Source organism: Abramis brama (assembly GCF_963993115.1).
Source record: "Abramis brama genome assembly, chromosome: 7".
NCBI classification, from domain to species: Eukaryota; Metazoa; Chordata; class Actinopteri; order Cypriniformes; family Leuciscidae; genus Abramis; species Abramis brama.
The window spans coordinates 42,390,619-42,417,573 of record NC_139969.1 but is presented as its reverse complement, the minus strand read 5'-3'; the positions used below and the strand labels follow the sequence as shown (position 1 = coordinate 42,417,573).

The following is a 26,955-nucleotide window of genomic DNA, read 5'->3' as shown; positions in this document are numbered from 1 at the left end:
TAACTACATTGCACAAGAACATATTTTGCTAGAAATGTGATAAAAACTTTTATATACAACAGACGTACAATTTTTGCCTGGAATATATTAACAGAATAGGTACCTGTTAGTTTTAAAATAATTACATTATAAATAATTTGCTTGTATATCTGGTTGTACCCCTTTATTACAAAAACTTAACATATTGTTCCCTTATACCTACATGGAGGTACACTATAATTACAGAAACGTACACCGTAATTTCGGTTTACTACGAAGTTCTTTGCGGGTCGTAATATAAAGTGTTACCAATATATTTTGTATTCATACATGTTTGACACTGAAGACAGCAAAACTGCCATGTCACGTCATCCACCCACCCACTCAATCCTTTACCGATCACCACGAGCTTCACTCGTCACGTATGCGCTTCAAAGAAATCTATAAACAAATGTACACATCAAATGTTCTGTTAACTCCGCTTCACAACTTATTTGTGCATATTAAAGATATCGGAGTAATCGTTACCAAGAAAAATAACACAGTAAATCCGATCAATGCACACACAACCACATTGAGCTCTCCTGAACAGTGTAAGATGGCAGTGTAAGATGGCGCACGCATCCAACACAAGTGAACAGTATGGCGAGAAGAGAGGGATTCCTTAAAGGTATGGCGGGTACTCCGTGCCAAAATCAAACATCCGAACGACCGACCGACCGATCGAACGTCTATCTGAACGTCTTGAACTTTCAAACGGGTGACCTGACGTGACGCCAGCGTCTTCAAATTTGCAGCTTTTTAACCATACAAGTACAAGCTGATGTGTAAAGACTATAAATGGACATGATAGGCAATACATATAAATATTGTATAAATATAATACAGAATATAACGACAGTAAATGTTTAATTGATGAGTTGTCAATACAATATAAAACAATACAATATATGGTACGATTTTACCTAAAAATTCAACATATTGAGACACAATGATAACTGCAAATCTACATTTGTATTTACACAATATCTAATTATTTCCTCTCTCTCTTGAGTACTGAGAATGAATGATAAAACAGGTGGTAATTGCTGTGTGAGCTGTTTAAGCGAGCTGAGTAAAACTGAGTCATCTGCGCCTGTGGCCGGTTGAACTCTTTCAGGTGATGAAGAAAGCACAACCTCTGCTGGGCCTTTTCTGCAATAGAGCAAATATGATTGTCCCACTTCAGGAGCTGAGAGATGTAGAGACCAGGACCCTGAATGCCTCCACAGTGCTGTTCATGATGGGGAGTGGGAATAATGCTGGGGTGTTTCTCCTGAAGTCTACCATCATCTCCACTGTTTTGAACGTGTTCAGCTCCAGGTTGTTGTGATGAACCAGACAGCAGCTGCTCTTTAACCTCCAGTCTGTAAGCAGACTCTTCTCCGTCCTGGATGAGGCCGATGACTGTGGTGTCGTCTGTAAACTTCAGGAGCTTGACAGAGGGTGTTTAGAGGTGCAGTTGTTGGTGTCCAGTGAGAAGAGCAGTGGGGAGAGCACACAACCCTGAGGAGCACCAGTGCTGATGGTGAAGGTCCTAGATGTGAGTTTCCCAGCCTCACTCGCTGCTGTCTGTCTGAAGCTGGAGATCCACTGACAGATGAAGGTGGTACAGAGAGCTGGGTCAGTTTATTCAGGAGGATATCCGGGATGATGGAGTTGAAAGCGGAGCTGAAGTCCACAAATAAGATCCTTGCGTGAGTCCCAGATCTGTGGAGATGTTGCAGGATATAATACAGTCCCATGATTCATCCTGTTCCACCTTTAATTAAATGAATCTTCTCTTTATCTTCCAGATAAGCGGACTCGTGTCCATCCTGGATGAGGCCGATGAGAAAACAATCAGTGTTCAGTGGAACAAAATGCAAATTATCATATTTCAATTACTGTTTTTGAGTAAAAATGAGTTACTCTGAATTCCTGTAATCAGATTAATTTCTGACTCTACATGATCTTGCATAGATATTTGTGTTTTAAATATAATAGATGTAAAGCATGAATCATGTTTATATGTCTGTGTGTGTCGGTGCGACTCCTATTGAGTCTCTGTAAAGGAGAAACTAATGAGTGTACGGCGTATGGAATAAACCACAGGGAGCAAATACAAATGTTATTTTGAGTTCAAACACAAACCTTTAGTTAAAGCCGTTTGTCCTCTAGTTTAAACATGTTTGTAGGCTCTTAGTAAATAACTGAGAGTAAAGTAAGTATAAAGTAGTGTGACGTGTTGCTTGTCACAGTAAAAACACACTAGAGACAGAGACATTCCTCATGTGAGCTGGACGCTGAGAGCTGAAGCTGGAACTGCACTGATTTTAGCAGGAGTGCAGCGTTTTCCTACAATCTGACCAAGTCTGTTTTCACACTGAAATGATTCACTTCTACTGACACAGTTAATAAAGCAGGTGTTGATGTATAAAGCTGTGACTGTGAGCTTTTCTTTTCTTTCCTCCTTTGTGTTAAACATTTCAATAACTTCACATTTTGTTCTCACACAAACCATTTGTTGCAATAAAGCTTAATGATAATTTCCTTTCACGAATGTTTGAAAGGTTTGTTCACATATCAGAGGTAAATGAAGATCTCTTTAATATCTCAGTGATGTTTCCTCACCTCAGGTCACAGTTTGAGTCTCGTAGCTCGTCTCTGAGTCGCTGCTGTGAGTCTCCTATATTATTGCGTCTCAGATCAAGCTCTTTTAGAAACTGCAGTGCTTTTGAGTTAGTCAAAGACTGAGTTAGAGAAGAAACATCTGTAATGCCACAGTGATATAGACTAGAAAGACAAACAGAGGAAGAGAGATTATCTTACAAACAAATCATGAATGTGAAGAATTTTATACAAATATAAATGAGTATAAAGTGTTTTAGTTTAAAAACCCCAGAAAGTGCACTGCTATAAACAATGAAACATAAGCCCTGCTGTCTTCAAATACATAAACTTCAGTCACACTGTAATTGCTGTACAGTATAATGATACTAACTGTAGTTTCTCCAGCTTGAGTTGTGGGTTCATCAGTAGATCACTGAGGTTTTTCACTCCAGAGTCTCCTAGTTTATTCCAGCTCAGGTTCAGCTCTCTCAGGTGTGATGGGTTTGATCTCAGAGCTGAAGTCAGGATGAGACTCTGTTCCTCTGTAATACTGTATCCACTCAGACTGAAGACAGAAAGAGAAAATGACTCAGATCTATGATGATCAACTAACGTGTTCATCTTCATCCAGCAGACTTTTGCTGACAAATAAACAGGGATATCAAGGTAAAGGTCACATGGAGAAAGACTACACATTGTTCATTTAAATATACTACCAACATTGTAACAATAAAAAGGTTGAAAGCGTTGATGTATTCATGTTTACACATTCATTTCATATAATTATTAAAGGGTCATGAACCCCGAAACACATTTTTTGATGACGTGACGCGTGACCTTTCCAACGTGATGATGTAATACGTGGCACATCTCAGAGATGGTACAAGACAGGCATTTGTGGTTAAAAAGTATATAAACCAAAATGCAGCGAATATCCTTCTTGGTGCGCCTACTTTTGAAAGTCAACATTTAGATTATGTGAACAAAGTTAAATGCATTGTAAAGGCCTAGATCACTTTGGAATAAATCACAACATGTTTCATGATAAAAAACGTGACTTTAGTTTATAGTCCGGGAAATACAGCAGGTTATAGTAAATTATTTCACGGACATAGAAATCGAATATTCAAGCTGTTTATAAATGTTTCTACCTGAGAACGAAAAGCGAAAAATCAAGCTGATACTTTTGAAAAAATTAAAAAAACAAAAAAGGAACTTTTCTCGTTTTTCTACTTTCAATATTAAATAAAAAAACGAATGAACATTTCCTTTCATTTCATTTCCTATTTGGACTGGAATAACGAGAAATGAAAAGACGGATCATTTACGTTTTTTCGTTTACTTTAATAAACGGAAAATGAGATTTCGAAAAATTTCTAATTTTTCGTTTGTGGTTTACAAATCGGTTTATGGCTTTGATATTTCGTTCGCACATGTGGGCGGCGCTGAAACTACATTAAAACATTTTACTTTATCCATATTATATAAAATATTTTCATTGCATTTTTCAATGGGACAATGAAACACAGGTAGGACCTACTTCCAAAAGCAGTGCTCTTGAATAGGCTATACATAAAACACCAAACTCCACATCAGCATATTGAAGGCTATGGCTTGCGATCTCTCACGTGTCGTACATTAGAAGTGAAGCATCGCAGCAGCACTAACTGTGTCCCAGCAACATATTTCTGCATCAAATGTCAGCGTTGGCTGCCACCGCTGGAGAAGCAGCACTGACTGACACACACACACACCTCATTCATCCACGTCTCGTTCCTCCCTCTCATTGTCGCTATCATAGGAGCGCGTGCACACGAGATGCTGATCACACATGGACATTCATCCATCTCTCCACTCTCCCTTCCATATCCATTTCCCGGTCATTTCACACACTCATACTGCACTGTCTTGTCGCTTCGTCCTCGTGTGTGTGTCTGTGAGGGCGTAGTCAGTCTTCCAGTGGGACTCGACGCCGTGAAGAGACGACTCAACGCCAGCGATGTTATGCCCTAAATTAATACATGATTAACTAACTTTATTTTTCTATGTACATTTCTGAAATGCACTTTCTGTAAAGCTGCTTTGAAACAATATGTATTGTGAAAAGCGCTATACAAATAAATTTGAATTGAATTGAATTGAATTGAAAGACCGATCGAGCGGCGGCCGCTGATGACATCACGGCCGGGTCGCGCTGGCGCATCGCAACCGGAAGCTGACGAAACCATTGTCTAGTTTTTTTTTATTTTTTTTATTAAGCTTTAACACAAACAAACAAGGTACATTACAATTCACTGAATACAACAGCAGTTATTCCACCTTAGGTTGAGCATATTACCAGAACGAAAAAAAAAAAAAAAGAAAGAGAAAAAAAAACAACAACAACAACACTTACAATAAACAATAAAATAATATACATGAACATTTTAAAATAAAAAAAATAAATAAATAAAAGGGGCTTTAAATTAATTTAAACTTATTCAAAAGAGATAACAATGTAAGGGCTTTCTGATTTTTAACTAATTTTAATGATCTACACAAGAGTTTAATCTCATTCAGTCATTGATTAAAGTTGGGTTTGGATTTAAACCATCTACATTTGTGAATGAAAAATTTTCCGAAACATAAAAGAAAGTTAATAATTAAATCACACTCTTTGTTACTCATACAAACACCAAACCTAATCAATTTCACCGCGAGGGGTGGGATTTCAACCCTCCTAAATCTTAACCAGTTCTGGACCTCTCTCCAAAAGCGTTGCACCATATCACACAAAAAGAAGACAATTTTCAGTATTTGTTTCACAAAAAACACAATTATTCACCTCAAAATTAAATTTCAATCTTAAGAATTCATTAGTAGGATATATCTCATTTAAAATTTCGAAGTTCACTTCCTTAGCTTTAGGAGGAAGGGGAAAAGATAAATAATTTAACCTAATTTTTTTTTTTTTTTCACCAAATCAAAATCTCTAAGCATATAATCGCATCTAATTGGGTTTGGGTAATGCGCCTGTAAAATAAAACTTCTGATAACTCTATTTGTGCATTTTTTATCACAGAAATCATGGCCTTCTAAGGAGAGCTGTCTCAGTTCTGGGGAGATTTTGGAGTACAACATGTCTTCTTTAACCATTAATCTTAAAGGGATTGGTATGGCTCTGATCATTCTATTAAAAACATTTACGTTACACTGTTATTGGTATTTCTCACAAAACTCTCTATACAGCAACACATTTCCATTATCATCCAAGAAATGGGCAATAGCCCAAATCCCTTTAGATTTCCATTCCTCAATAAATACAGCTTTTCTGCCAAACTTTATATATCTACTATTCCAAACTGGAGTGTTGTGAGGCGTGAAGTTATGATTGAACAATAATCTCCAGTAGAGCAGCACTTGCTGATGGAAGGCTGAAAGTTTAACTGGTAACGAGTTACACTCAAAGTCACAACATAATAAAAATTGTATTCCCCCCAATTTATTAAAGATAGCAGTAGGAACAATAAACCAAAAGGAGTGGCTATTTTGAATAAAGGATTTTAACCATTTTAATTTCAAAACTCCATTCATAATGTCAAAATCAATCGCATTCACACCACCATCTTCATATTTTTTAATCATGTCATCCTTTCTTATATACTGACATCCAAATAAATTTAAATTTAGATAGATAGACAAACTAGATAGACAACTATCTATTTTAGACAAAAGAACCCTTCCAAAGATGCTAAGATCTCTCTGCAGCCATCTATTAAGAATTGACTTACATTTATCTATGTTATTCAACACATTTTTATTCTCCATAACATCTTTATCTTTAGAAATAGTAATCCCCAAATATTTCACTTCCTTTTTAATTTGTATATTAGATAATGACAGCAAAGGAGACTCATGCAATGTTAACATTACACATTTGTTTAGGTTTAAATGTAGCCCGGAGGCTTTAGAAAACTGGTCAATAGAAAGTAAAGCTAATGGAATTTGATGTTCATCTTTTAGAAACAATGTTGTGTCGTCAGCAAACTGACTTATAATTATTTCTCTATCCAATACTGTTAAACCTTTAATACCATTATTTTTAATCAATATAGATAATAGCTCTGCAACCATTATAAATAATAATGGAGAGCTACCACAACCCTGACGAATCCCCCTTTTAATTGGAAATCTTGAGCAGGTTCCATGCCCTAGAGCTACAGAGCTATTGATTACATTATATCACATTTCAATTAAGTTTATACATTTTACTCCAAAACCAAAATGCTGCAAAGTTTTCAAAATAAAAGGATGCTCAACAGCATCAAATGCTTTGTAAAAATATAAAAAAATAAGAAACCCACTTTCTTGAACAATTTCACTATAATCAAGTAAATCTAAAACCAATCTAATATTATTATGAATTGATCCCCCCCCCAAAAAAACCCAGATTGTGTCTCACTTATTATTGAAGCAATACCCTTTTTCAGCCTAGCAGCGATAGCCCCAGAGAAAATTTTATAATCAATGTTAAGCAAAGTGATAGGCCTCAAATTGTCTAATATTCTTTTATCTTTACCAGCTTTTGGGATCAATGTAATTAAACTGTGCTTCATACTTTCAATCAACTCTTTTTTTTCAATTCCTTCTTTTAGGGCACTGAATAATAAATTTCTCAAATCTCTCCAAAAAAATGTAAAAAAATTATTAGTGAGCCCGTCTGTCCCTGGGGATTTGTTTAAGGGCATCCTCTCAACAACTGAATCCAATTCTTCTATTTTAAGATCTGAATCACATAAAACTTTGAAAGAGTCCTCAATACAAGGAATATTGTTCTGAATTTGAGCAAAAAAAAGATCTGACTCATAAGAGGAGAAATCTGAGGAGTATAATTTAGAATAAAACTGAAACACTTCTTTTTCAATTAGTTTAGAATCTCTACATTCCTCACCTTGAATCATTAAACAACTAACAGAGTTCCTTTGCTGTCTATTTTTTTCTAAATTCACCCTTCGCAGGGAGCTTGATTGACAGACGATCTAACCAATCATAATCCGCCATCCGCCATTTTGTCCGACAAAGCAGTCAGGAGAGATAGCAGATTAACATGGGAGGATTTGAACTTGAAAAACGGAGTGTACTGACGCCTTTCCGCGGTTTAAAACAACATTCGTTCTTATGTTCATTCATGTTTATTTAATGCTATAAATGAACTAGAAGGAAGAGATGATCGGTTCACGAGCAGCTTTAACTGATGCTCTACAGCGATCTGTCAGACACATTTAAGAGCCACAAAATGGTATTTATCGTTTAAATTTCTTTTAAAAAATGACCAAATTTGAAAGGTGAGACTTTGTTTAATATGTTTAATATCAAAAGAAACCGAAAAGTAACCTGGTCTGTCCTGTCTGTCAGCGTGTTGTCAGTCTCCTCTCTGCTCCGCGATGTATTTTTCACTGCGTGAGAACATGGTGTGGCGTGAGAGCAGCGTAGCTTGTCGGACATAGCGACAGTAACTAAGGGGGGCGGGTCTTTGCGAAGGGTCAAATTGAGATTGAGATTGTGATTTCATAATATTTAGATATGAATCCAACTGGAAAAACTTGTGAAAAGATATATATTTAGTTAGTCAAATAGCAAATAGCATATAATGGGGCTCTATAGCCATCTAGTGGCTAAAATGATAATTTTTTTACTTTAAAACTACATTTTCCAAAATATGGGCAAAAAAATTACACTAAAAAGAGGGAAAGATGTCCCATCGGACGGGAATACACAGGTAACGTCTCGAGATAACCTTATCCTTATCATAATTATTTAAAAGAGGTTTGCTACAACACTGACTTATTTCACAAATTAAGTTCCTTTCATATTCTCTTTTTTCTTTTATTAGTTTCTTAGAAAAAATAATGGAAAATTCTCGAATTTTAAATTTTAGATATTCCCATTTACTTATATTACCATCAAAATAATTATTTATCTCTATATCTCTAATTAGTTCCCTAATATTATTGCAAAATTCTTCATTTTGTAAGAGAAAGGCATTAAACTTCCAATAACCTTTGTTTTTAGTTTGCTTAGTTGAAGGTTCTAAAACGAGATCAATAAAACAATGATCCGTTAACGGAGCTTTAGAAATTGAAGACTTTGAAACATATTTTAGAATATTGTCACTGACCATCCAATAATCAATTCTAGATTTGCTTTCCCCATTTGGTTTATACCATGAAAAACATTCAACCTCAGGATTTAAATATCGCCACACATCACTCAAATAATTTTCTGTCCTCAAAAAATCAACATTAACATTAATCCGCCCCTTGTTAAGTCTGGGAGGCCATCTATCGGTCCACTCGTCAGGAACCATATTCCAATCCCCTCCTACTAAAACATTATCAGATGGGTACCTTGCTTTAGTTTCTAAGATCAAGTTAGAAATATCTTCTATTAATTTCTGGTTTTGAGCTGCATTGTTAAAGCCATAAATATTAATTAGAATAAAAAAAATACCATCAATTTTTAATACCACCATCAACCAGTGACCAGTTCCATCCTCTTTATGAACGATGACTTCCCCAGGACATTTGTTGAAGCATATTGCCACTCCTCCCGAACGATTAGAGCCATGACTGAAAAAAATCTTCTCTCCCCACTGATTAGACCAAAAAGATGCATCTGAGTCTGAAGAATGAGTCTCTTGAAGAAACATACAATGAGCATTCTGCCCTTTACAAAATAGAAAAATTGCTTTTCTCTTCACACTGTCTTTTAAGCCCCTAACGTTCAAAGAACCAAAAATAACTCTGTCCTTAATCATACGCTAAAATAGAAGAAAAAAGGAAAAAAAGGAGAACTATAACCAGAAATCAAACAACCACGACTTGTTAGCTCTCTCAGTCACTATATGAACGGCGACTTTAAAATAGAGCTCTAATAGTGTCCCATTGAAAAGTTTCCAACTATCTGACTTACATTTATCCAGTGACGTGCGGTCTGGGTAGGCAAACTAGGCACTGCCTACCCTGCCAAAATTCAAAAATAAAATTGTTTATTAAATAATAAACTTATATTTGTATTTTTACTGTTTATTCTTGTGATTTATATATGCAATATGTGTTATTCCAATTATTTAGACGTTATGATGACAAATGTAGCAGTTACGCATAATCAAATAAAAAACAAATCGTAGAATAAGCAGTGCTTTTACTGTCCATTCATTGCAGACGGCAAGCGAAAAACCCATGTTGCGCATGCGCACTTCGATCATGTATTCTTTAACATGTACGTCAAAAAGCACAACTCTGCCGTGCCTTTGGACGTAAATATGGTATGCCCGTAACATCTCCGTAACATATCAGACATGGACCAATTAAAATCGAGATATTACTGGACATTTGCGCAGCTAACGACGTCATTAACGTTACACCACAGCTAGCCTACATGCCTAATCCCCGCGCCAAATTCAAAGCCAAAATGACAGCACCGGAGTTAAAAGGCCGTCATCACAGAGTTAAATGTTTTAAATTGAGAGCCAGAGACTTTGCAAACTGAAGGCCCGTAAAGACGAGTTTTACAAAGCTGTGATCGACGTCTTCACGAGGAAAGGGCGGCGGATGAATTTTATGTAACGTTACCGATTGGTGAGTCAAAAACTATTTTGGGCTTAATATTGAATTGATAAATATGGTTGAATTAAGCCATTTGCCTTCATATTCAATTGAGCAGTGTGTGATTTTACTTTTACTTTTGGCCGCTGTGCAACAATAAGGATTAATAATGGTTGCATTCTTATGCTGGAGTGGACATAAACTACTTTTACCGGTGTGTGCCTGTGCCGCGCTTGTGTGTGTGCGACGTGCGTGCGTGTATGTATGTGTGTGTGTGTGTGTATGTGTGTGTGAGAGAGAGAGAGACTGAGAGAATACACGCAATATACATCCTGATTTGTACATTTCTTGATATGCCGCGCTTGTGCGTAATGTTTACTGTTATTATGTATTATTAGCCTAAACAATAAATCAGGTAATCTGGCTTTCATAACTCAGTGCCTAGCCTCTTTAAGACATCACCGCACGTCACTGCATTTATCACTGTATCAATTCACCCGCCAACGTCGATCCGTCGTCCTTCAATGAAGCCATATGGACCACGAAAAAAAGCAAGTTTTCCTGCCCTCCTCGCTTGATCAATTTGCGGCCATAGCTTTCGTCTGTCTTCCAAATCCTCTCGAGGAAGCATCTCCGCGAAACCAACACCTTCAGCCTTGCAAATAGGAGAATTTTTGCTTCGACGCCAGATTTCATCCTTCACCCGCCTTTGAGTGAACAGCACGATGACATTTCATTTTTTATTGTCCATCTTTCTACCCAGCCTATGGACAATGTCCACCGCCTCTTCCATTTTTGCCTCCATCTCAGGTGCAAACTTGTTGAGGATCTGAATGACATGTGATCTGATATCTTCGTCTTTCTTTTCTTCAATGCCTTTGATACGCAGACACCATCTCATTCTATATCTTTCCTGTTCTCTCACCCTCTCCTTGAGATCAGAATTATCCTTGCGAAGAAGCTCATTTTGTATCACCAAGTCCTTGACTCTCTTCTTGCACTCGTTCACCTCTTCTGTGTTGAATTGAATCGCTTTCGTTAAGCTTGCAATCATGGCGCTGCTTTGCTTAGATTGCTCGCTTAAATCCGCCAGCTTCTCCTCCACTCTCTTTTCCAGTTTCAAAATTGCCTCCAGAATGGTTTCATTGGAGATTTCCGCCTTCTCTTTGTCAACTGTTGGTTTAACCCTTTTTTCCGCTGGATTTTTACTTGGGGTTGCAGGGAGAGAGCCCTCTCCACGTTCTCTTTTACTGTTAACAGAGACCTCCATGGCGTAGTCGTGCTCCATTTCTCTGGCCTCACCTTTCTTATCACCAATCGGCGACAATTCTTTCCCCTTGGGGTCCAATTTTAGTTTAGCAGGTTTAATAGTTTTTGAGAAGTCATCGCGCAACAAGTCAATTGGAATTAATCACTTCAAGACTACTTTTGGAGACCACTATGACGAGCTTCAGAAAACACGACTGCTCAACCCGCCATCTTCGTACCGCCCGAAACCATTGTCTAGTGTGAATAGAGCTGGTAAGTCCCGCCCCTTCCGCTAACCCCAGTGGACCTCTAGGTTGAAAAATCGTCAATGCAAGTGAATGGGAGAAAATTATTATTTGAATTTTGCCATGAATGTGAACATATGTTGTCTGTGAATTTTTTATATAATTTTTCGTGTAAAGAATGCTACAATTTAGCTGGTAGAAGTTTGATACGGTTAAACTTTGTGTGAGAGCACTTTGTGGACTACAACTCTTCGCTGCTTTCGACGCGAATCTGAAGAAAGAACAGCCCATTTGGTTTGAAAGGTGACATTCGGGTACAAAACACACAGGCATCTCGATCTGTCTTCATAGATTATCGTAGCATTAGCACCGTGATTTGACAAGTGGAGGGAAATGTGTTATAAGGGTGACGTCACATAGGCGACATGTAGTCTTTCTCGTTATGTCTTTTCCACAACTGCTAGCCAAAGAATCATACAATATACTGTCAAACTCGTAACATGAAAAATTATATAAAAAATTCACAGACAACATATGTTCACATTCATGGCACAATTCAAACGGGATCAGAAAATAATTATTTTCTCCCATTCACTTGCATTGACGATTTTTCAACCTAGAGGTCCAGTGGGGTTAGCTGAAGGGGCGGGACTTACCAGCTCTATAGGTGTTCGTGTGTGTATTTAAATGCAAAGATTATGTGTTGTGTACTATGTGTGAATGGATTATGTGTTTATTATTAATATACATATAATATAATATAATATAATATATATAGAAATGTATTATTATTGATCATCAAATAGATGCAGTATTTGTATGTGTGTTAAATGTAATATGTACCCATGGCCGCGGGAACTAGGGCTGCTGAGGGTGCTGCTGACAGCACGAGACTTTAAAATGATATGACTTGAAATAAAGTTTTTGTTTTTCAAAAGGTTTTTAATTTTCCACCTTTATTCATAAAATTGTTCAAAATATAATTTTGTTTTTATATGATGTCAATGTGGTTTTGTGATACTGAGAAATAAATATATTTCAAAAGTCAATCTGACGTAAATGACGTGACTATGCTAAAATTAGAATATTCAAACGAAAAAACAAACTCAGCTAACTATGGCGAGTCAGAAGAGAATATCTGATTTCTTTACAAATCCATCAGAATTTAAAAAAGCAAATCTAAAAATGAATCGGACTATGATATGATATAGGCCTTATTCGCAAACACCGGAAGTAGCCGCCTAACCGCGGCCATATTGCTGACATGACATCTGTCCTGCCCCGAGCCGCACGCAGATTTGAGTTGAGGGGAGCAGTAGCCTAATGGCTTCATCTCGTCAGTATCAAGAGAAGATAAGCTTGATTGGTGTGGACCCATATCAAATAGACCCAATAGCCTTAAGTAAAGATCCGTCCTTATTGCCAGCCGTTCTGTCACGCATTCACCGTGAGACACACGCAATTGACACTTTTCACACGCTCTCACGCCACACATCCATTTTCTCACGCACAGAAAAATCGCTAAGCAAAGAGGACACGGAGACCGACAGACTAGACAGAGCAGGTTAGTTATGATATAAAAAAAAATCTCAGCTCTCAGATTCTGTCACTTTTATTACGAAATTCAGAATAGCTTTGCAATAAATACCGTTTTGGCGCTTGTAAATGTGACGCGACAGATCCCTAGCGCACGTGAACCGATCATCTTTAGCTAGTAAATAAACACGAATGAACAATGTTGAAAGATACAGTACAACTTACCGAAATGTATATTCCTCATGCATAATATCAATCAATCAATCAAACAAACAAAAGGGTCAATAAAACAGCTGGAGAACAATTATGTCACATAACATTTACCTTAGGAAAGCCATTTGATGACCATAATATATAGGCTATAGCACCTTAGTTGGCTAGAAAAAAAGAGCTATAGAGAGTATTTAGCTAAATATGTGTAGGCTACTATATTACATATTTATTATATTTTTACTTATATCATTAAATAAAGTTGTTATTATAATAAAAACGTATTATATCTCTCTCTGTATGTTTACAGCAGGTGAGTTGTTTTTTTCTTGAGAATCTTTCATGAATCACTGAGGCTTTCCCCTTACTGTTCCGGGAAAAGATTCAAAGCTTCGAGAGTGTGGAGAACAGCGCCATCTGGTGCTTATTTAAAATAAAGCAGCCAGAAGCCTGTGTTAGAAGCTCTGGCAGATGAAGCAACCACAACACACTCCATAGTTTCAATGTTATGTGTACAAATAAAAACCTTACATGTTTGTGTTTGATTTGTTCATTAAATAAATTCAGTTTCTCTCCTCACAAACCCATCAACCAGACTGAGCCAACAATGACTTGTTAAATAAGATCTGGGGTTCGAGCCCTCTGACACCCAAAGCGAAACACGCACGTGATTGGACAGAAAGTGAGGCTTCATTTGTTGTCGATCACGTGACTCTAGTAAACCAATACACACCCGATACGGTCGTATGTGCGATATGCACATCAAAGCTTCAGTGTCGTACGTAACATCACTACTATCTTGTGTAGCCTACTTAATATTTATCCAAATGAGTCAATATTAAATCAGATCACAATAATTGAATTGAAATAATAAAAAAGCGTAGCGTACCAGAAATGGTACCATGTAAACATTGTAACATGTTGTCACTAAACCTAATTAAATTCAGTTTAGTTACTAAAATGTTTTGACAATCACAATACACTTATTGTGATGCAATATTTTTTTACATCCCCCCAGTCCCCCCTAACATGTGGTAAAATGATGGGAACAGACTTTGTGGGGAGTTGGAGCTGAAAGTTTAGACTATATTAATCCTAGCTAGCCACAAGTCTCTCCTGCGCTGGCTCAACTCCTCTGCCTCCTAAAACTACCAGAATTTCACCGCGTTATATTTATAAAAGATTTTTTAAGCATTTTAATGAACAAGCTTTTCTACGCGATCTCTAGCATAGTTATTTGGGTGTTGTTTCATGCATGCCAGATGTTATCCATATGTGATAAACACATTCCAATCAAAAGACTTAGGATAAGGGGTAAAAATAACCCTTGGTTCAATGACACTGTTTCTACCTTTATAAAACAGAGGAATGCTGCTTGGGCTAAGGCAAAGAACTCAAACAATTCTTTAGACTGGATCTCCTATAGAGCATTACGAAATAAAGTGGTGACTTGGTCCTTTGAAACACTGATGAACAATGTGTTTTCATTATGATCTGAGTTATCCAGCATGTACATTGTTTGCAAAGGCTTGAACTTTTTTATGTTCATATTCATTTCACAGTTATGCCACATTGTTCATCAGTGTTTCAAAGCACCAAGTCACCACTTTAGTTGAGGGGCCACACACATGATGAAGGCATTGATAAATAATGCTTAGTTAATGATGACTACTGTATTTGAATGCCAACAGAATTCGTATGTTATGTGCTGTGATTGGCCAGTTTTGGGGTCTGTCCACTTACCTGCAGGCTATTTCAGTAAAACAGTTCTCACATTAATTGATTTACTGTTCTAGCCTGTATGCATGCATTAGGTAATGTGGATTTTTGTACATTCCTTTAATAATTCGAAGAGTAGTCTTGCATGCATGAATTAATGCTTTTTTATGCATGAATTCATGATGATTCATGTACCATAACCATAGCTGTATCCACAATGGGTGGTAAAGACCCATTTTTTTTGTAAACAAAGAAAATATCATAATCATGCGTAATAAATCATAATTCATGATGATGTACTCATCTTAGTTAATGTTTTAATTAAGGTGTTGTTCATCCATGAAGTCATGAATGAAAAACGTTGAACTCGTGTTAGTTCCTGATGATTCATGAGATATTAATGCATGAATGAATGCATATTTCATGCATGAATTTATACATGAATTCATGATAATTCATGTACACATACCGTAAAGTGTTACCATTTGTGTTTATTATATTTGAATATTTCATTGTTTGTGCAGCACTAGGTAAACATTGTTGTGCTATTATGTGCTTAAAAAATAAACTGAAATTGAAAATGGAAAGAACAATGGAAAAAAAAAGTACCTATGCCTTTATTCTTTCTGTGTTAAACTGACGCATGTCGTTTGTTCAGAGACTGTAGTGCTCATAAATGTAATAAAAATATCATTATTAGATATTTTAAACGTTCTTCCACATTTCTCCCTCGTTCTTGTGTGTAATATAGGGTTATATTTTAAAATGCATCAAGATGCACTCAGATAATTTTTTGCCCTCTACACTCCCACTTTTCCACAGTTTTACACGTACATTTCCTGAGACTTTTCCAGCTCTGAACGACCAGCTAAAACAGGGGGTTTCATGACACTTTAAGGTTTCTTTCTTGTCAATAGCCGCGTTTTCATTACCCTTTAAATTGCACAAATTGCGAATGCGAATTGAAAATACGCCCAATGGAAACACGACAATTTCGCAAAAACTCCCATTTATCGCAAAAAAGTTTTTATGCTCGCATGAGGGAGTTTTTCAGGCAATTCGAATAAGGAATATTTTGCAAAACTGCAATGGAAACAGTAACAGGAAAAATCGCAAAAGTTTTGCGCAAATCTGTAATGGAAACGCGCCTAATGTCACCTTTGGTTTGCTCACTGGGACAAATGTGGTTCATTGTGTTCAGGTGTTTCTTGTGTGCTCAATAGTGTGTGTGTGTATAGCCTCATGCATGGCCGTACACACCATTGTTTTGAAGTGTATATAATGAAGCTTGTGAAAATATAGGCTAATATTAACTATTTAACTATTTACTTTGGTGCTGTAATGATATTGCATATCACTGATAAACGACCTCATCTGAGCAGATTCAGCGGACTAACAACACTCGTCAATGTCAAAATGTTTGAGATAACCAATCAAATCAAAGTAGGCGGGCTTTATGTTCACAGAAGCTGCGAGTCGAGCGCGAATTCCAGCGCGACGCTTCACGACACACGTCAGTTAATGGTCATAAATTGTGAGATATGATGTAAGCAGCGAAACTAAACAGCTGTTTTACTATATTAGTTTTAAACAACCCACAGAAATAATCAGTTTGCAAAGACTGCATCAGTCAAAGCTCAGCTTGGGGAAGGGAAGATGTACAGGTGAAGATAAGGAGACTGAGAGAAGAAGAAAGAGAGAATGTGATGGAGATGAGAGAGAAAGAGCAGGTATTGCACACTGTGCCCAGGGTGAGATTAACATTATTACACTGGATTCATATTTAACACAGATACATGTTCTTCGCAATTACAGTGGAAACTATAAACTCCATTTAACAGCACAAGCACCTATTAAATATATTTCCATAATAGTATTATTGTATAAATATATATTTGTATACCTCTAATGTGTTTGAATATTTCACCAGTATCAGCATTAGAAGGGTAAAACCCACAGACACTTGTTCAATCTCAGTGAATCTGCATGATTTATGAGTTCACAGAGATCATCGCCCCCCAATGAACCACTGACATTTCCAAATGTTTCGAAACAGTTATGATGTAACAAAGCCTTGTTTACTGAAATCATGTGACTTTGGCAGTTTGATACACACTCCGAACCACTGATTCAAAACAAAAGGTTTTATAGCTTATAACAATTTTTACAAATTACAGTATATGCTGCACCAAAATTAGACATTTGACATTTTGTGAAATACAAACACTGAATTGAAAGCAGTCATGAACAGTTTCTGATTTTGAACTGATTCTGATGTCAGAAAAAAAACATTGTTCTGCCTGTAAAGAAACTGAAATAATTATTGACCCATGATCAAAATGTCTTAATCAAATATTTAAGGCTTGAAATCACATTTTAATTGTGTTACTTCAAATTGTTGTGCTCTGTGTGACACTGAGGGAAAAAATGCTTAAAAGTAATATTATAAAGAAAGGAGCAATACTCACGTCAGTGTGTTGAGTTGACAGTGTTTATCCTGCAGTAGAGCAGCGATCTGATTCACTCGTGTGTCTCCTAGTTCATGGTCACTCAGATTCAGCTCTCTCTGGAGTAACGGGTTTATTCCCACAACTCTATTCACATACTGACAGGCTTCCTCTGCAGCAGGACTCAAAAACCTGCAGAAGAGGCAATTCAGTTCTCAAATAAATGTCCAGCTTATTATTAAACTAAAATAATATATTAGTTATAAATATTTAGCCTGCATATAGCTAATTTAGTTAATTATTTGATCCTGTGTCACCTCAGTGTCTTCAGTTGACAGTCTGGATCCTGCAGTAAATCATTGAGCTGCTTCACTCCTGATTGTCCAGGATCATTTCCTGTGAGATCCAGCTCTATCAGGTGTGAAGGGTTTGATCTCAGAGCTGAAGCCAGAGCTTTATAACCTTCTTCTGTCACACTGCAGTTAGAGAGTCTAGAACAGAGAGGAAAACATTCAGCTGATTAATCAGTTAAACCTGAACAATATAAATCTGAATGATCGCTCTTCCAGTCGCCTCTACAATAAGGAAGCCCCTCTTTCTGGTGGTCTACGGCACATTCAGTGGTGTTTCACTGGCGTATTGCATGGATAAGTGCAGCGATTCCCCCCCGGGCGCTTCAGCATAAAGAGCAGTTTCCCTAAAAGAGCAAAACTGATGTTGAGCGTCTTCTTAAAGATGCCTTTCCGTCCGTGTGTTTCTGGATGCGGTTGTTCCCTGTCCTCATCTGATGGCAACGATCTCACATGTCTGGGTCAAGAGTGTCTTGAGATAGTGTTTGTGGATGGTTTATGTCCTCACTGTGAGAACAGGACCATGTTGACCCTGCGGTCGTGACTGTCCTTCCTCGTGAAGGCTAGAGTCTCTCTGCTGTTACCCAGCACTGCCTCTGCACAAAGCAGAGCCGCCAATACGGTTAATACTGTAGGAGACCTGAGGCTCACAGTGGGAGTGTTTCCCCGCGGTCCTCCTGCTCCACTGGCCTGTCTTGTGCCGTCGAGCTGCCGGATGATGGTGAGGGGTGTTTGCTTTTCGAATCAACAATGGAGTTTAAAAAATACGACCCATGGACCGACAATGAGGTTCAGGCTTTATTACACCGTGTCCTAACCAGACGCAAAGCGATAAGATTCCAGCGGCAAATAATTTGTCTGTCCACACTAGAGGTGCATAGAGACTGCGAGATGCGTAAAGATCAATCAAAACCCACAGACAATCAGAACAGCGTGTGGGCGGAGTCAGAAAATCAGAACATCGTGTGGGCGGAGTCAGACAATCAGAACAGCATGTGGGCGGAGTCAGACAATCAGAACAGCGTGTGGGCGGAGTCAGACAATCAGAACATCGTGTGGGCGGAGTCAGACAATCAGAACAGCGTGTGGGCGGAGTCAGACAATCAGAACAGCGTGTGGGTGGAGTCAGCCAATCAGAACAGCGTGTGGGCGGAGTCAGCCAATCAGAACAGCGTGTGGGCGGAGTCAGTCAATCAGAACATCGTGTGGGCGGAGTCAGACAATCAGAACAGCGTGTGGGCGGAGTCAGACAATCAGAACAGCGTGTGGGCGGAGTCAGCCAATCAGAACAGTGTGTGGGCGGGCTCTCACGGCGAGTGCACAGCAACAGAGAGTAATCTTGACGGCAATCGCAAGAAAATGAATAAGTAATCAAATTCAAAAATAGTACACCATTTAAACATTTTTCAAATACATAGGCTACTGAGTTACAAAAACAATATTTGTCAAATAATACACTTGTTTGTTCACAGTTTGAACGTTCGTGTTTCCATTTGTTTAATTTCAAGACCTGAGGTGAATTATCCATTGTTGCTTTTACAGCTACAAAGCTGGAGCACTAAATGATATTCAAAGTCACATTACACGCTTTTAACATTAAGTAAAGCACATAAACAGTACCTGAGATTATCATTGCCACACTTTGTGTTTGTTGTTCCAGCGCGACGTCACAGAAAAATAGAAACCGTTTCTAAAATAGAGATGTTGTGTGTCGCTGTCACGGCTGGTTAGGACAAAAACCCTCATTAACACGGAAAATAACCTTTTATAGCGTGTGGCGGCGTCGTGTCGCGTGTAGTTAGGACACGGTGTTAAGCTTATTTGAGAAGGACGAAATCCAGCGGGCACTGCAAAGTCACACACAGTCCTACGTCACCGGACTAATTTGCCTAATCTTCACTGTACTTTAGACTGCAATGGAAACACAGACAGCAACAGGTCTGGGGGAAAAAGATCCTGGGACAGATTGTTCTGGGTAATTTCAGTGGAAACACGGCTTTAGATGATCATCTTATTGAAGAGCTACAGCAGCATTTCGGAGTGGATCTTCTGTCGGATAACATCTCTAAAATGTTAAATACCATTAAATGACTAGTAACCAAAAGTCCAAATCATAGTCTCTCCTGCACCAATTTGAATGATATAAATACTAGTGTAGAACATTGCATAGAAACTGTGTCTATTCCTCGTTTAGTGAGATCAAATAATAATTCTACTGCAGGATCTAGGAAAAATCTAATTGTTATTAAAACAGAAAATGTTGCTATTAGTAAACAAAAACAATTTTTAAAGCTAGGTCTTCTAAACATTACATCACTCACACCTAAGGCAGTTATTGTAAATGAAATAGTCACAGATAATAGCTTCGATGTACTTTGCCTTACTGAAACTTGGCTTAAACCAAATGATTATTTCGGTCTAAATGAGTCTACTCCATCTGGATACTCCTATAAGCACGAACCCCGTCTGATTGGTCGTGGCGGCGGTGTTGCAACAATCTATAGAGATATTCTCAATGTATAAGTTTATTTCGTTTGAAGTACTTGTACTAAATGTTACGCTCTTAGATGTTAGAAAAAAAATCCATATTATCTCTAGCCTTGGCTACCGTATATAGACCGCCTGGGCCTTACGCTGATTTCCTAAAAGAGTTTGCAGATTTTCTCTCAGATCTATTAGTCAATGTAGATAAAGCATTAATTGTTGGAGATTTTAACATACACATAGATAATTCAAATGATGCGTTAGGGGCTGCATTTATAGATATATTAAATTCCTTTGGGGTCAAGCAAAACGTCACCGGACCAACTCATCGTCTTAATCACACACTCGATTTAATTATATCATATGGAACCGATCCAACCGATATAGATATCATTCCACAAAGTGATGATGTCACTGACCATTACTTGGTAACTTGCATATTACGTACTGCTGTAATATGTCATGCGGCGCCGCGTTATCAACCAGGCAGAACAATCCTTCCATCCACCATAGATAATTTCTCAAATTGCTTATCTAATCTGTCTCAGCTGCTGCCTGAACCCAAACAAACAGATGAACTAGAAGAACTAACTAGCACTATGAGCACCATTCTCTCTAGAACATTGGATGTTGTTGCACCCGTTAAATTAAAAAAGGTCAGAGAGAAAATTAAAGCACCATGGTACAATAATACTATGCATGTTCTAAAGAGAGAAACCCGTAATTTAGAGCGTAAATGGAAACAAACTAATTTAGAAGTCTTTAGAATCGCGTGGAAAGACAGTATGTCACGTTATAAAAAGGCCCTAAAAGCGGCCAGGGCTGAGCACCTCCGCACTCGGGGCTGAGTCACCCGAACAAAATATCCCGTTACAGTTTAGTAGTAATGATTTCATGAACTTCTTCACTGAGAAAATAGAAAACATCAGAACCACAATTGTAAACGTTCAATCTTCAATCGCGCCTTATAATTCAGCCTCAATTATCCCCCCGCAAGAACAATTACAGTGCTTTACAACTATAGAACAAAAAGAGTTAAATAAACTTATCACTTCATCTAAAACAACATGTTTATTAGATCCTATACCAACTAAACTACTGAAGGAAGTGCTACCTGTAGTGGAAGAGCCTCTCCTCAATATTATTAACTCGTCTTTATCTTTAGGTCATGTTCCAAGAACATTTAAACTGGCAGTTATAAAACCTCTCATTAAGAAACCACAATTAGATCATAATAATCTAGCAAATTATAGACCCATTTCAAATCTACCTTTTATGTCTAAAATACTAGAAAAAGTTGTGTCCACTCAACTGGGCTCTTTCTTGCAAGAAAATTATATCTATGAAAAGTTTCAGTCAGGATTCAGGCCGCATCACAGCACTGAAACTGCGCTCGTTAAAATCACAAATGATTTACTTTTAGCATCTGACCAAGGCTGTATCTCAATACTAGTTTTACTCGATCTAAGTGCTGCGTTCGATACTATAGATCACACAATACTCTTAGATCGACTACAAAATTATACTGGTGTTCAAGGACAAGCATTAAGCTGGTTTAGATCATACTTATCTGACCGCTACCATTTTGTCTATTTAAATGGAGAAAAATCGATCATAATTTCAGTAAACTATGGAGTGCCGCAGGGATCTGTGTTAGGCCCTCTATTATTCTCAATATATATGCTGCCACTTGGAAATATTATAAGGAAACATGGAATTAGTTTCCATTGTTATGCTGATGACACTCAAATATATATTTCATCACGGCCGGATGAAAACGCTAAATTATCCAAATTGACAGAGTGTGTTAAAGATATAAAAGATTGGATGACACGTAATTTTCTTTTATTAAATCCAGACAAGACAGAGGTAATACTTATCGGTTCAAAAAACCGCCCACAGAACCTCTCACAATACAACTTTGACATCGTAGGATGTCCTGTTACTTTATCCTCGACAGTAAAAGACCTGGGTGTTATAATCGATTGTAACCTGTCTTTTGAAAATCATATTTCGTATGTTACAAAAACAGCCTTTTTCCACCTTAGAAACATTGCTAAGCTACGTAACATGCTATCAGTTTCTGATGCAGAAAAGTTAGTTCATGCATTCATGACCTCGAGACTAGATTACTGTAATGCTTTATTAGCTGGTTGTCCTGCATCCTCAATAAACAAGCTACAGTTAGTCCAAAATGCAGCTGCTAGAGTTCTTACTAGATCAAGAAAATATGATCATATAACACCGATTTTATCATCACTACATTGGCTACCTATAAAGTTCCGTATTAATTATAAGGTATTGATACTGACTTATAAAGCCCTAAACGGCTTAGCTCCAGTCTATTTAACGGATCTTCTATCACCCTATAATCCAACGCGCTCTTTAAGATCAATAAATTCGAGGCTTTTGGTCATACCTAGGATATTCAGATCCACCAAAGGAGGGAGAGCATTTTCACATTTGGCTCCGAAACTCTGGAATAGCCTTCCTGATACTGTTCGTTGCTCAGACTCGCTCTCCGAGTTTAAAACTAGATTAAAGACGCATCTTTTCGGCCAGGCATTCATATAATATTGTTAATCTCACAGTTCAAACTACAATCCGGCCTCTAGTTCATAAATGCCAGAGGAAAACTTGCCCCCGACTGAGCCTGGGTTCTCCCAAGGTTTTTTTCGGTTCCTTGCCACTGTTGCCGTTGGCTTGCTCAGTTGGGGATATTTTGGGGATATTTAATTTTATTCTATCAATCAATAAATTCCACTAGAAACAAACTTTGTTGTATTATTTTATTTTAATTTAATACTGTGAAGCTGCTTTGATACAATCTGTATTGTGAAAAGCGCTATACAAATATACTTGATTTGATTTGATTTGATTTAGTTTCCAATAGTCTGTTTTGAAACCCAGTCACACTAGTTCTGTGTGCTGGAAGACACAGAACTCTCTTTCATTTTTAACTATTTTATTATTTTTATTTTAATCATTTTGATTTTTGTATGTATATGTTACTGACCTCAACCTCTCCAGTTTACAGTGTGAATCCTTCAGTACGGCACATAAGTGCTTCACTCCAGAGTCTCCTAGTTTATTCTCGCTCAGGTTCAGCTCTATCAGGTGTGACGGGTTTGATCTCAGAGCTGAAGTCAGAGCTTTGTAACCTTCTTCTGTCACACTGCAGTTAGAGAGTCTAGAACAGAGATGAAAACATTCAGCTGATTAATCAGTTAAACCTGAACAATATAAATCCTTAAACTGAATTTTATTTTACTCTTTGTACAAATGTATTGAAAGTCAGTTGCAAAAACTGACAATTTAATATGGAGGCAAACAAAAGGATCAGACAACTTTAATATGTTAGACGTCAACATCCCCTTCAAGATTGCAATTATCTTAAACTGTACAGCTCTGAAAGTCTATGATCTGAATGATCCACAACAAGCAACCTGAAAATGGTCGGAAAATTTGAAAATTAAAGTTTGGGAATGGCCCAATAAAGTCCAGACTTCAATTCCATTAAAATGCTGTGGAAGGACTTGAAACCAGTGTTGCCAACTTAGCACCTTTGTCGCTATTTTTAGCGACTTTTCAGACCCCTTTAGCGTCAATTTTTCAAAAAAGCGACTAGCGACAAATCTAGCTACTTTTTGAACAAACCTCAGTAACCTCCAAATGTTGCCAGCATGAGTCCTGCGAGCGCGAGATTTGCTTTCTCCTTGCCGTCACACACCTCTCTCTGCGTCTGCCCTGTTCTGTGAATGGCTGAGAGCAGCGGCACGGCAGCTAACAGACGTGAAGCAGCAGTGTTGTTTCCATGGACTTATCACTTATCTTTTGTTTTATATTTAAAGAATTTAGTTTGACCATTTTATTTTCCTTTCTTTTCTTGTGCTTATCACTTGTAATTCTCACTATCACAGTGCTTTAGTTCACCCAGTTCCCGAACTCTCTCAATTCAGATAATTTTACACAATATAAAAAATAGTCATTCAATAGCTACTCGTTCTATTGTCTGACAAAAAAATATAGTAAATGAGAACAGCTTTATTGGACATTCGGCTATATTATATTATATTATATTATGTTATATTATATTATATTATGTTATATTAAAATACAGTATGTGAGCATGATTTTAATGAGAAAAAACATTAGGCAGGCAGAACGCAAGTACGCCGCGATGTTGCCATGAATATGCTAATTGACGTATGACGTCATCTAGCGACATTTAGGGGAGGCGTTAGCTACTTTCCTTTGAAAATAGTTGGCAACACTGCTTGAAACACAGCTCATGCTGGAGAGTCTACAAATGTCACTCAGCTGAAGCATCTTTGCAAGGATGAGTGAGACAAATGGACCAAAATACCTTCACAGTGGTGTAAAACACTCATAAACTACAGGAAGTGTTTAGTCGAGACTAGCTGCAAAGCTGAAAGCAGAATCAAAGATACACAGCTTCCTCAAAAGCACTAAAATACATTAATCCTTTCACATAAAATATTAAGATAAGTGATTTCTACCAGATCTCCCCTTCCTTTCTGTGGCAGATTCACCAGCTCTAACAGAATCATCTGAATTCTGACTCAACACTAGGAATGCAAATAACAATTAAATCACTAAATTATAAATTATTATAAACAAAAACAGCACAATTTAAGTGTTAACTTATAAGAAGTAGAATATACATATATAGAAAATACTTTATCAACTTTAATCCCCTGCAATTATTTGCATTACAGTGCAGCACCAAATGAATGCAGCACAAAATGAATGCTTAATGTCACTTCAGTATTACTCAACAGAGAGTACACAAAAACACAACAATAAAATGGCACAATGACAACCTCGCTTATATTGGACATCAAACTTTTATCAACAAAACAAATAGGACAGATGGCATAATATACCGCCATTGTAACACTGATAAATGAAGGTCTTTGGATTTCCTCCAAAATTTAAAACAAATGCTTAGTTTGTGGTTCATTAGTATTAATGAAAATACATCAATAATAAAATAGTACAATGATAAATTCACTTATACACATTGGACTTTTCTTAAAAAAATTGATAAGAAGGATGATATGCTATACCCACGTTGTAACAAATAGATAAAAGATCTTTGGATTGCGTAGTTTGTGGCTCATTATTATTTTGAATGAAAAACACAACAACAATAAAACAAAGACAAACTTACTTATATTAAACAATAAATGCAACTTTTATTCATAACTTTTAGCCTCCGGGATCGTCCTATCAGTCAATGCACCTTACTTTAGTCATGTGACTCCTGTGGCTCAACTTACCTCAGTATCTCCAATTTACACTTCTTTAGTCCAGTGCAGAGCAGCTTCACTCCTGAATCCTGCAGATTATTATTGTTCATGTTCAGCTCTTTCAGATTGGTATCTGATCCAAGAACTGCAGCCAGAGCTGAACAGCTTTTGTCTGTTAAGTTACAATCATTCAACCTACAATAAATCACAACACAGAATTAGATGGCACACATACAATACATTTTCTATATACAAATATTAAATACATTTTCCATTTATTTTTTACATAAACAGCATACATTGCATTCAAACAGCATTAATCTTCAAAAAAAAATCTACAGCAAAGCAGCTGAGTTAAACTAACATCCATCTTCAAAAAACTAAAAGTAACTGAAGCATGTTTAAAAAGTTATTTGTGTAAAGCTTTTATAGCTATAGGATGTTTTCTCTATTTCTGTCACCTGATGGAGTTTGGGTTTTTGCCACTGTTGCCTCTGTCTTGCTTAGTTGGAGACACTTAATTTTCAACGAGATTATTGACTTGACTGCATCGACACCATTAGATGAGACAGTTCACACTTTTATGGCATGTTAAAGACCTTTCACTATAATTATAAAAATGCCTTCATTCACATGTACAAGTCTTTTTGATATAAAATCTTTAATGATTTAAGTAAAGCTAAGATTACTTAAACCTAAGAACCTAAGAAATTGTATTTGTTTTTAACATTTCAAGATAAAGTTTAACCGATGGCTGATACCGATATCTTAGAAAGCAGGGTGATCAATAGGTGATATATTATTAATTTAAAGATAGTAAAAAAAGCATCCATAACAATTGCTGAAATTAAATTTATAGTTATTTTACATAATATTTACAAAATTAGAAAAAAATATGAAAAAAAAGATTTTGAACTTGATAAAAAGCAAATATAAAAAAAAAAATCTTAAAATGTGTACATCAAATAGGATACAACAGGCTTTTGATAAATGTTTGTTTGTAAATTTCTCGATCTACATATTACATTACATTATTATTACATTAAACTACAGATTTACTGATAAAAATAAGCATTTAAAATGTCTAATTACTGGGAGATACAGAGGGACTGTCACGGTGTGGTGCAGGCAGAAGAAGATGAAGGAGAATCAAGTTCCAATGCAAACTTTTACTCACAATATAAATAATACAGGTACATAGAAGACGGGCAGAAGGTTCACACACACTAAATACGATGGAGATCGGA

At 37.0% G+C, this 26,955-nt stretch overlaps 1 protein-coding gene across 1 annotated transcript in view; it reads right to left on the bottom strand.

Annotated features, from left to right (window-relative positions):
• The window catches only part of LOC311087311 (uncharacterized protein), a 595,635-nt gene that overhangs the window by 560,235 nt on the left and 8,445 nt on the right, over window positions 1–26,955 (bottom strand). Inside the window, exons 7-11 of the mRNA XM_084120630.1 lie at window positions 25,739–25,903; window positions 23,452–23,625; window positions 17,919–18,092; window positions 17,623–17,793; window positions 3,002–3,175 (exon numbers count right to left, since the gene is read on the bottom strand). Of these exons, the coding sequence (XP_083976756.1) occupies window positions 3,002–3,175; window positions 17,623–17,793; window positions 17,919–18,092; window positions 23,452–23,625; window positions 25,739–25,903 (858 nt within the window). The remainder of the gene's footprint in view (window positions 1–3,001; window positions 3,176–17,622; window positions 17,794–17,918; window positions 18,093–23,451; window positions 23,626–25,738; window positions 25,904–26,955) is intronic.